This window comes from Branchiostoma lanceolatum, chromosome 16 (assembly GCF_035083965.1).
Source record: "Branchiostoma lanceolatum isolate klBraLanc5 chromosome 16, klBraLanc5.hap2, whole genome shotgun sequence".
In the NCBI taxonomy this organism is placed as follows: Eukaryota; Metazoa; Chordata; class Leptocardii; order Amphioxiformes; family Branchiostomatidae; genus Branchiostoma; species Branchiostoma lanceolatum.
The window spans coordinates 6,825,253-6,837,951 of NC_089737.1; the positions used below are offsets into that span (position 1 = coordinate 6,825,253).

The 12,699-nt window shown below is 39.7% G+C and overlaps 1 protein-coding gene across 2 annotated transcripts; it reads left to right on the plus strand.

The window, feature by feature from the left end:
• Positions 1-204: 204 nt before the first annotated feature.
• LOC136421720 (nuclear hormone receptor family member daf-12-like) lies at positions 205-9,790 on the plus strand. 2 transcript variants are annotated; one of them, XM_066409229.1, is made up of 9 exons: positions 205-362; positions 2,651-2,838; positions 3,927-4,067; positions 4,684-5,852; positions 6,125-6,188; positions 6,692-6,774; positions 7,372-7,459; positions 7,798-7,911; positions 8,898-9,790. In XM_066409229.1, exons 2-9 carry the CDS (start codon positions 2,661-2,663, stop codon positions 9,137-9,139), a joined length of 2,079 nt encoding a protein of 692 aa, XP_066265326.1. In that variant the 5' UTR covers positions 205-362; positions 2,651-2,660; the 3' UTR covers positions 9,140-9,790. The 2 variants fall into 2 exon arrangements, with proteins under 2 accessions (XP_066265326.1, XP_066265327.1); XM_066409230.1 differs by having other exon boundaries at positions 228-252.
• The last annotated feature ends 2,909 nt before the right edge of the window (positions 9,791-12,699 follow it).

The window sequence follows — 12,699 nt, forward strand, 5'->3', positions numbered from 1 at the left end:
CTTAAAAAAAGGGTGTTTGCTTATTTTCTCTGCACATACAAATATAGTAGTTAATGACAATTTGAGCCATGGTTGTAGTTCATTTTAATACAAATGACATACAAAATCATATAGATTAAGAAGTAAATAATATTTCTTATCTTCACTGTTTTAAAAAGAAATTAAATAGTTTCTCTCCCCCATTTAGTAATAGACTGTTCCATGGGTGACCCTGCGGTCAGCGACCTCTCGGCTGGTGTACAGTACAAACAGGTCTAGTTCCAGTTTGTTGACGACATTTCCGTCTTTTTCACACACAAATCTGCATTTTTCCACCGACAGACGGACGAATACTTGTCTCTGCTTGTTCCACGGACATCTCGGTAAGTATATCGCCGCCATTTTGTCTATAATTTGTCCATCGTTCGGTCGAACGTTCTCCTGAAAATTTGACCTCTCCCAGATTTGGCCTGGGCTTTGGGGATGATCAAAAATGGCGGAACATTTTCACAACGTTTGCCTATATCATAATCTAGTACGTTTTTAGCGTATCAACGTTGACTTTTCGCCTTCTATGGATCTTACAGGGCCTGATTTGTATTTAGAAATGTGTAAATTAGTACCATATAAGAAGAGTTTTAATGTAACATATGGGTGAGGCACGTAAACATGCCACCTGTAAGCTTCTTACATATTTTTTTTAACCTCCTTGGTAAAATGTAAGATATTTATAAACAGGAGTTATTGAAATCAGTATATGTCTTTGTGTTTTCTTCAGAACATGCATTTTGGTGAAATATTTATAACGAAAATGACATATAATGATGACAAAGCTGAATTCGTGAGTGATACCCTTATGTATGAGTCATTTTGAAATCCAAGACACAACAGATAACAACAACGAGAGGAAATTATGGTTACTATGTACTTACACCTATATGCTCCAGGTTTTCTTCCTACAGAATGTTCACCTGTTACCTTTTGGGGAAATTGAAACTATAGCCAAGTTTTCCTTCACAAATATGACTTAAGTAATATTGTTAACGTTACAGTACATAATTTGATTGAAATTTTCAATGGCAGAAGTTCTTCAGGGGGGGGGGAGCCGTGGCGACTGTTGCTGGGCTTACTTTTACTTGCTGTCTTGTATATAACAGGCTATATATACAAGACAGCAAGTAAAACTTGAAGCCCTGCAACAGTTGCCACGGCTATTAGGGGGTTGGTTTGAAGGTGCCCCACCCTTTTTTAACGACTACAGCCTTATTATGATTCACATCACAATAGGATTACCCCCATAGCCACTTTCTAACACTCATTTAGTATAGAGCAATTACAGAGCTCAGGATTGGCTGTCACTTAACCTTTACTTAGCACACTGAAGTAGACATTTGGCTCCCCATTTTCTATTGGGTAAAGTGCTAGGCAGCAGGAAGAAGGTTATGTATTTAAGTATAGAAGCCAGAAACCAGGACATTCCAGAAACTACTTAGTATTTGTTGACCAGACAGTTTGTCCAGAACTAATTGAAGATGAATATCACATTTTGATTGTATGTCACAAATATTTTGATGTACAAAATTCAGTGTGTACACGTCTATCATCTTCTATACAAGGATTTCTCTCAATGGATTCAAATAGCAAATTCAAATACATATTGACATGACATGTGACAACCCCTGCATTCTACATATAGGACAATACTAGTATATAAGAAAATGCTCAAAAACTTAAGAATTGCACCAATGATTGTAAATGCACATTCTCATTCCAGTCTACATTGTCTCTTACAATGATAGTTGCGCAATAGTATACTGTCGTCAGTCTCAAGTGGGCCTTAGTCTCATTGAATGGTTGTTGTTATTTAGCAGAAGATGTTGTACCTTGTACAATAGTTGTACGATAAAGTTTATATTGTTTATAGTTCTTTTTACGGTCAATTTTACTGTCATTGTCTTTTTATTTTTTCTCACTGGGTAAACACAGGAGTAAAAATTGTGCAAACAGTTTGGACTTTTATCTTGCCCCAATAGACCGACTGTGAGGACGAAACAGGTGTTTTAGTGACCTTTGCCCTTTGCTGAAGAGTTACTGACTTTGATGTTGCGTAATAAAAACACTACCTGAAGTTCGTAAAATAATCTGTGTAACATCCTTCAATAGTTTCATCAGGTTGGAAAATCACTGGATAACGAGGTTTTTTCTTCATAACCAGGATCTATATACAATCAACAGCCGATGTTTTGATGACCGTCAGTCCTTTTCCTCAGGGCAATACTGACTGGTAGTATTTCACACTGCAGCTAGATGGTGCTGCTTACAATGCGTTGACAGACTCGGTCGTTCATTTGGTGGTTATAGGATACTACAATGCCTTGTGACACCGTATTGACCTCAGGGCGGGTCATTAACCCTATATAATTCAAGGGGAAGAGCAAGCAACCCCTCCATGTAAAAATACACCCTGCTACAAAAACAGCAAGGAAACTTTCTGCCCTATGTGCCACTAGGCACTACAAGGTAGCCTGGAATCCCGACCTATTTATAGCTGCCGGGGTCTCTTCTGACCCCGGCAGCTATAAATAGGTCGGGATTCCAGGCTACTACAAGGTGAATAACAACAACAGTATCTGCATGTCATTGAATACTAGTATTTCTTCCCGTATTCCAGATACAACACCATGGGGGACATCGTGAAGCTGTCTGATGTGTTCCAGGAGCAGGAAGAGTCCACTGTGGTACAGAGGGGGCCAGGTCCCTCTGAGGAGGAGAGAGGAAAACTTGGCCTGGATTGTACCATATGTGGGGACAAGGCCACAGGATACCACTATGGCGCATTCAGCTGCGAGGGATGTAAAGGTGAATGGGTTTTCTTATTTTCAAGGTGTCAATGTGGCGTAACGGTTGGGCGTTCAGAGTTCGATACTCACCATGCCCTGATGTTATGCCCTTGAGAAAGGCACTTTATACAATATTCCTACCATGACGGTGGAGTGACGCCCACCGAGCCTCTTTGGCTAATCTGTAAAAAGTATGCAAAAAAAAGCCCACAGATATATAATATGGTATGCCAATGTGCCTGGAACATCTTATCTTCAAGCACAGAGATACCTCAAAACACAGTAAAGAGCAATGCCTCCTCTCATACAATGTACAGCCAGCTTCCTTGCTCTAATTCTGCAGCAAGATTTGTTTCAGGGGAGGGGTTGCTTTCATCTGCTCCAGGCTTTCCTAATACTAGTACACGATGGATAGTTTGATATCCCCTTTTACCTTTAGCACACTTAGTAGCTGTTTAATTGGTACTCTATTCCCTATTGGTAACAGAGTTAGGCAGCAGGGAAAAAGTTAAAGGTCAATCTGCAATGCCATATATTGGTAACACGCAAATTGAAGTTCTGAATGCCAATTTCAAATGCCAAGTTTGAAACCACAATTGTCTGGGTCAGTACAAATTCATAGCATTTTATGGGCCTACAGCAGGACTGCCAAACAGTTCAGACATACCCTGGAACGGGTTGCCAGGAGAAGTTGTAAACGCACTGACAGTGAACGCCTTCAAAAATAGACTCCACAAACACATGGAACATCACCCAGTAGTATACAAGTACAAAGCCTTAGACTGTCCACGCAAGCCTGGAATGACAGCCCAGTAAATGGATGAGCGGCCTCTACTCTACTCTACTCTACTCTACTCTACTCTACTCTACTCTACTCTACTCTACTCTACTCTACTCTACTCTACTCTACTCTACTCTACTCTACTCTACTCTACTCTACTCTACTCTACTCTACTCTACTCTACTCTACTCTACTCTCCTTTTTCTAGGTCACATGTGAAATACATGTACTTGTAAGTGGAAGGGTAACATGTTTAACACATCATTATTGTCAGGGTTTCTCGGTCGTGTGTTCATGTGTGTGTAACATATCATTGCCATCATCAGGGTTCTTCCGTCGTGCGTTCCTGCGAGGCCATGTGAAGAAGTGTCCAACAGGCGGCAGCTGTGAGATGGACCTGTACATGAGGAGGAAGTGTCCAGACTGTCGGCTAAGGAGGTGCAAGACGATGGGTATGAGACCTGAATGTGAGTTACACTTATACTTAGGCCATGTTGATTTGATTACTGTAAATACATTTAAGTTTGCATGGTTTTTATTCTGCACTAAAGCGAAAATGGGGTGTTCGCGGTGGTTTTAAGTTTGCGGCAGCGCTATAGGCACACACCGCCACAGTATTGGAAAAAATGTTTGCGGTGGTTTTAAATTTGCGGTGAAATGGTCACTGGGAAAACCATGAACATAAAACCATCGTGAACATTTCTGCATTCACAGTATTTGGATGACATCTGCACGCAAATCAATTTTCGTCCATATTTTACAGGTATTGAGATCTTCCATTTCTCTTTTATTAACAAGAAGCTCAATCATTTTTAAATTCTTGACTTCAAAATACACTTCTACCATATCTTATACTAGGAGCATGATTATGTGTTTTTCTCAGTCAGTAGATGCTGAGAAGATTTTTTTTGAAAAAAAGACAAAAGGACCAGTCTGTTATGTATGTAGGTTATACTATATAAAGAAATTATGATGTTTGGTTGTAGAATTTGATATAATATACATGAAAAGTATCATGGAACTGAAATGATTTGTGAAAAAGGCATTTTAAAATCATGGTTTGTTTCACTTCATTGCATGCAGGCCTGTTGTCAGAAGCTCAGTGTAAGTCCAAGTTCCTATGGAGAAGGAAAGCTGGTTCCAAACAAGAGAAACAGGGAAGCTCTCCGGTTCCAACTTCAACAACCAATCAGCAAGCTCCAAATCCTGTAGCTGTGAGCAATCAGCCTTCAGGTTTCACTGTAACCAATGAGTGCCTTGACACCTCAACAACCAATCCGCAACCTCAAATCCCAACCAATCAGAGACCAATTTCTGACAAACAGAACCCCTTGAGTCAACTCCTGTCCAGAGGTGCACCAGCTGCTGTAAATGCCAACATCCCTGGATGGCAACCCCACAAAAATCCAGTGGCTCCTCCCACTAATGAATCAGCCAATCAGCCACAACCTGTGTTTGTCAATCAAGTCAATGTGTATTTGGGTGCCCCACCCAAGGATGGGGAGGGTGGACCATCTGCTGTGCAGGTGTCACCTGCGTTTGTTGCCCAACTCCTTTCAAATAATGGCTCGTTGGCGCCACAGCAAATGTTGTCCATGCTTTCTTCACAGAATACGCCAGCCAGTCCTGCTAGCAATAACACTTCACAGCAGAGTCAGAGCATTAATACTGGATCTTACGGTGCAAATTATCATCTTAGCATGTCTCTAGACCAAGCTGCTACTCACACTAAAGCAGGGACCAATCAGATGCAACCTTCAACTGTCAATCAGAAGGCACCAACCAATGAATGGCCTTCATCTTCAGCTGCATCAGCACTGTTGTCCTCACTTGGTACTCAACTTGGTAACATGACACCTCCCCCGAGCAGTGGACCAAGTCCTGGCCACTTGACCAATCAGAGTCCTGCCGACAACTCTGGAAGACAAGCTATCCTCTCCCAACTTTTGGGGATTTCGAATTTGAACAAGTCAGCTCAGTCAGCATCCAATCAGAGAAGATCTTCCCCTGTCCAATCAGTGTCAAACCCAATGTTCATGGACGTAGCAGGCCCTTCTTCTGCATCAACCAATCTTCTGAGACCCACGATGACCAACCAAGATAGAGCGGGAGGCTCTTTAATACATGCTGGGGCGAGCTCCTCGGCTCAGAGTGAAAATCTACAGTTGACCGTTGAACAGAGAATGTTAATCGAGGAACTGGACAAGGCACAGAAGCTGTATCTTCCGAGCCAAAACTGGGATGAGGTTAGGGTAAGTCATGCTACTGTTTTTGGCAAAGCCTCTGGGGTAGAGCTGGAAGAACTTTTACCTCCATGACATGTCTGTCTGTCTGTGCTTCTGAACAATATTGGCCAGCATTTCTCAAGATTCTGTTTTGTGGTCTTGTTTTTAATTTTTAAACATAGAGTTGTTAACTGAAATTTTAGGATGAATTAACTGCAAGTTATGGGCATCAATGCGAAGTTCTTTTGCCCCTTATGAGGAAAATATGATGAAGCAATTACTCAACTTTCTTTCTATAGGCCACTCTGGTGACCAACACACTGGAGGAGCATCAGGCAAAGGCCGTTGACCTCATCACAGCAGGTATGTGTAAATCAAACACCTAGCCTGCTGTTACCTTTGCCAAGAAGGTTATGTTTTTGGTAGCTGTGTTGTTTTGTTAGTGGTTTAACAGCATAACTCGAGAAGTATTAATAATAATGGTTCATTGGTCAGAAATTACCCGTGCAATGGCAGCCAGTGCTGAATTGCTGCAGGGTTTACAATCATATACAATGTAATACAGAACAGATACATATTTACTCCACACTTGCACTTTGTAGAACTGTCGCAAGGGTCTGGGCGGCTGCCATTCGGCGCCAGCAGGTGGCCTCAATACGACCTTTCTTATTGTTGTGATACTAGTATTTGGTATGTGGGTAGGTTTCTACAGAACATAGGACAAGTTTCTATTGTATTACAGCAGAACTTCCAGTAACCATTTACAACATGTAGAATATTAGTTTGAAAATGCTAGCCATCATATACATTATCAACGATACAAAAGTATTACATGCAATCACACTATTTTGCTTTGTCATTCTCAGGTATAGAGAAACACATCCAGTTTGATAAGACGCTACGTGGCTTCAAGGATCTATCCGAGGAGGACCAAATAGCTCTAGTCAAGGTTTGTGGTTGGTTTGTTTGTATTGCATACCCAGTATACCACCTCATGGCAATAGCACACAGGTTTGTAATGATGAGTACCGGTACAAGCTGCATATCTGGACAGATTTATTTGATCCACTCACACCGGATGGACCCCTGCTCTTATCGATAAGTGTGGCGGATTCTTTAACATGCTCGAGGTGTGGCTCTCCTCAAACAGGGGACCTCCATTTGACATCCTATCCGAGGGACATCCCTAACTGAAGCTGCATACTCATTTACTCATTTACGAAATTTCCCAAGGGCAAAAAATCGGAACCTGTCAGGGATTCAAACTCAGTAACTCCAGGTTCTGAGTCAACAACCCTGACCACAAGGCCACCGTGCCAGCTGTGTTACTCAAGATGACTATGAAATTAAATTACCGTATGCAAATTTATATCCAGAGTAGTTAAGCTCAGAATCAGATGAAATAAAACAACAACAAAGCCTTAGACTGTCCACACAAGCCTGGAATGACAGTCCAGTAAATGGATAAGCGGCCTCAACTGGAAGAGATCTTCCTGCCTGGCCGAACTGATCTACTCTAAGACATGTGTTTTGTCTGTGATTGCAGGGTTCAGTTGTAGAGGCCATGCTGATAAAGATGGTACAGTCTGGAGAAGTAGAAACTGAGGACATTCTGCAAAACATCCTCATCTCAGGTAAAAACATGTACATACATTTGTATAAACATACATGTAGTACATAGACACTGTGTTTGTATACACATATATATGCATATTTTCTTCCTCCCTGTCTTTGTCCTTTGAAGTATTCGGTCAATTATATTAGACAGAATAACCGATTCCAAATGTTTAAAGACCTATTCAACTGCATGATGTTTAATTTTCTTTTTGGTGGTGTTTTTATCAAAACATTACTCCAGTTTGCTTCATTCAAAAGGATCATTTCTGTATGGAAAAAGATAGATACTGTGTCTGAAACAGATTGAAAAAGGCACTGATATTTTTTTTGTTTTTACAATACTTTCATTGTGCAGCCCATACGAAGGAGTTTTTGGACAACATCCTGCCCTTCTACAAGTCTGTGCACCAACTCAGGCTGGACTCAAACACGTACAACCTTCTGCATGCCGTCATTGTCTTATCACCTGGTAGGTTCTGCTGTTTCTCCTCTGATGAAACTGCTTTAGAAGACAATAGACACATTATTTAAAATGTCAAAATAGACTAATCCTCTCCTAGAGTCAATTCCGAATAACCTTTTGTTGCCTAACATTTTTGAAACATTTGTAACAATCTAACTGAGATAAGAAACTGTTTAGGACAATTTCTAACATTTAGTTGATGTTGTTCTAAATATTTCGTACCGTGTTCCAACAGGTTAGAAATGATTTTTACGTCGCACACCTTATTTATATTAGTTTCTAAACTGTTACAACATTGATTCATCATTTGTTCACGTCACATTTAGAAATAGTTGTGTAACTGGGTCAGTGGCCTGGGAAGAGGGCAATTCACACATCCCTGCTGACAAAGGCATTGCAATGGAATTGAGACTTTGACATGGACAGAATAACAATCGATAGAAATATCAAGCATATTAAAGGCATACAGAGCATTTCATGAGGCTTGAAACTTGAATAGAAAAACTTGAATTTCTAGTCATTCTTACACATAGTAATTTTCAATAACACTATACAATTACATAGCGACATTAAAGGAGCAAAGATATGATGTTGTTGTGTGGTGAGAAATGATAGAAAATCCCAGCCCTAATAGACTGATCCTGACTGTCCATCACAATTAGCGGTTCTACCAATGAGAGAGTGACTACATGTCCGTCAAACATTTGCATTTTTATGTTTTAATTTTGCACTACCTTTTGACGGAGGTGGGCGGGGCTATGGTATCGGGCTATTTACACTAGGCGCTTGAAACTAAAAGGTCACCATGTACCTTATTTTTGTCCCGCTTTTGAGCACTTTTTGTAAGAAATCTGCATGCAAATGTGGTTAACAGTGGCATTAGATGTCAATTTCATAAAGATTACAACAACTAGAATATTTCCAGTTTTCAAGCCTCATGAAATGCTCTGGGTGCCTTTAAGATTGTATAACCTTGATTTCTATCTCTGTAGATCGTCCTTATGTCCATGACCAGGCCAGGGTGCAGAGAGCCCAGGACATGTACCTGGACACGCTAGTGCTGTACTGTAAGCTGCACTACCCTCACCAACCCTACATCTTCCCTCACCTGGTGGCCACGATGACGGAGATGCGCAGCCTCGGACACAACCACGAGCGCCACTGGCGCAACAAGGACATCATGAGGAAGGAACCGCTTATCGTGGAGATCACACCCAGTCTCAAAAATCAATGAAACTTCACGACAATCCAGGTAGCATGCGTAGTACAGTGGTTAGCGATCCTGCCTCTGGAACTAGAAGCCCCGGGTTCGTTCCCGGCTGTGTCGCTCACGCGACACGTACACTACCGGAAAGGGTCGCAGTCCTTAGGACGGGACGTTAAGCCGTGGTCCACTGTTCATTGTGCTTGTCGAAAAGAGCTAGGGGAATTTCCCCGGTACAATGAACCTGTAAATACTGCACATAGCGTCTGTCTTCTCTGTCACGACCAGTGGAAGATTAGCTCATCTGTTCATTGAGTTCATTTGAGCTAAACTGGTTCGAGATCACTTTCCTTTCTTCGCTGTCTCCAGGACCTGTTCCTCCATCCCAGGGCAGCAATTTGCTTGTTTCACCACGTCTGTCCTCCAAAAAAAAGAATGACATGAAAGTGATGGAAATGTATTTTTGTAAGCTTTAAAATGACAAACTCAACAATGAAAATCAACAACGTGGGCTCCCAAACAATGAGTTAAGGACAGAAAAACATTCAAAGCTGGAGACAATCCCTGACGAAAGGTAGTGGATCAGGGCATTGTCTCCAGGACCAGTCCTTCCCTGGACGGCAATTTGCTTGTTGGGACAGAAAAATTTCTACCTGCCTGTCCAAAAAAACTGAACTTCTTGACATGGCAAATGGGCAATGTATTATTGTAAGCTTAGAAAGACAAACTCAACAACGAAAATCAACAACATTGGCTACCAAACAATGAGTGGTACGGGAAAACATTTTTAAATGTTTAAAAAGCTGGAGACGGGGCTGTGACAATCACTGACAAAAGGTAGTAGATGCCACCTGAAACGTCTGACACAATCTATCCAGTTCCTTGAGTAACTGTTATCTTATGTATCTTATTACCTTAACCTGTGTCTAACCTTAGTCAACTTATGACATTGTATTTTCTAGTTTCCTAAACATTCCATGTAATAGTTGCATGTAAAAGAACCTAACACACTTAGTTGGGGTGACCCGGTGTACTTGGGTAAAATGTGAGCCGTAGCAAAAACCTGAGCCATATTGAAGCCGCATTGCGCCACTTTTTCGAAAGTGGTGCAATGCTTTTTTAATGAGATGGCTGATAGCCAATGAGACTGTAGCTGTTATTTGTATTGCCATTCATTGGTTAAAAGTCTAGAAAACGTGATCATGTGACCATTGCTGATAGAATTTGAAATTTGTACTTTATTCTTTTGCTGGCTACTGAAATGTTGTAAATGCTGATATTACAGGCATGAATTCTCGTTGTAACATTTACTCTTTCTTAAAAGTATGTAAAACTATAAATGTATAATTTTGATGTTGTATGTTTAGAGTTACCCTTTACAATTGTTAAATCATAAGATGAATTCTAAGCAAGTTAAAGCTAAGAAATCATCTCTGGGCTGTTCTATTTGAAAGGTGAATAGGGGTGTCTAGAAAGAAGGGAGGTTGCAATGTTATTAATATGGAAAAGTAATTAGAATATTTTTTAAAGGCGGAAGTAGAAAAGTTTCATAATGACTGATACTATAGTCTAATCAAAATCAAATAGCTTTGAAAATTGTAAGTGTAACATAAAGAGCTATTGATGGATGTTTGAATACCCAATTTCATTATAACAGGAAGAATTTGGAGAATAGTTGTAGGCCCTATTTTTGCTACAGAAATTGAATATTTCCTATATTCTAAAAAGCTCAGAACTTGGTCCCTCACAGGTATATACATTTCTAAATGAAGGTTGCAATTTTAATGTCAGAAAAATAGCTTCATTTGAATCTTGGATACATTGTAGTACTATAAACAGGGCCTTTAACCAACTGGACTTTTATAAAGTCTTCTTAAAAAGATATTTTTTTCTAGACGGCTGAAAAAATATTTACAGTATTCACATTTTATTATATGAAATGTGGTTTATTTCTGTTAATAAGTGTTTAGATGTACTCCATTGTGAATGGTTGTGAAAGATTTGTTATTCTGTGTTTGTTGTGAATTATTTTGAATGTTCTTGAATTCAAACCCGATATGTATATATACATATTTTGTGTACCAGCATTTACTGTGGTTTGAATTACTTCAATTCTAATGTGGTATGTTTTGCATAATTGGCACAAATATTAGAAAGAAAAGCTTTTAATTACTTAAGATTGTTGATTACAATGTATTAAGTTCAATAATATTGAAATACGATGCCTTCACTGGTATTCTTGACATCTAGTCTATTATGACGAGAGAATATACAATGTATACAAACTGAAAAAATTGAAATCAGTCCAAATTTATATCATGGTTTTTCAGATATGAGAGATATTTTCAAATACTAGTACTGTATGAGCATTTTGTAATAGATAATAGCTTGGATGAAAATGTCCAAGTACACTTGCCAAGTTGTATAACTAAAAGAAATCATGTTATGCCTATATGTGTAAGGTATATACTTGTGGCTACTGTCTTCGAATAATTGTTAGATTAACTTTCATTGAAAAATGAAATTGTTTTGGGATATTCTCTTTGTCTGACTCATTTCTGCATAGATTAGTTTTTCAAGTGGGGAGGGAGAAAGAAGTGGGAAAGAACATGAAAATCGAGCACAGTTCTGAAAGTAAGGTCAATGGCCATATTTATTTATTCGTTTGGCTGCATACATGGTACATCAGCCAAGGTTGCCCGACTAGCAGTAGCTATTGTAAGGGGCTAACCTTGCTGCACAAATACACATAATGGGATAAAATGGTCACATTAATTAGGGAGCATCATACAAGCATTGAACTCTCACAAGTAATATACATTCTTTAAATAAAACACTATTAAATCTAGAAAAGAAGTTAATTCACTATCTACCAACTGGTTGTGCAGTTCTAGTAATGGCCATATATTTAAGTTAAGTTGAAGTTTTTGAATTGGCAAAGAGGAATAGGAGAGTTTTTTTACCCTTACAACAACAGCATAAGAAAACATACTCACTGTTTCTTCTGGACCTCAATAACTATACAAATACCAAAATCTATACATCTATTGATAGCATCTGGAGTTCTAGGTGAGAATACAAACACAACCAACAATAGTACCCCTGTCTGAGGCGAACCTCCTTCCCTGAGGTAACAATATCGAAAAGTCAGGCGATTCTCACTAGATGAATGACAAAAATAAACACAGACTACAAGCTGTGAAAATTCAGTTAGAACCAGCAGGTAATCCGATAAATAACAATCACTGTCAAACACCCTCAAGTAGGTGCGAAAACTTTCTTCAATTCACCCTATGAGGTAAGTTACGCCTTTCTCTTTGGCAGTGTTATTTCAGGGCGCGTAGCACATGTACGGGAAACTCTTGTGACACAAAAACAACAACAGTACATAGTAAATATGCAATGACTGAAAATGTACTCAAGACGCGTAGATTAATGTCGATTGTTCTTTCTATGTACGATGTTTTCTTCCACAGCAAGTGAGTGATTTAAATGCCCGATCAACTACAGTGCTGTATTTGACCGCACCGCGGCGCTATTGAGAAGTTGACAAAACTCTGAAGCTATGATCATGGATGTAGAAAATTGAA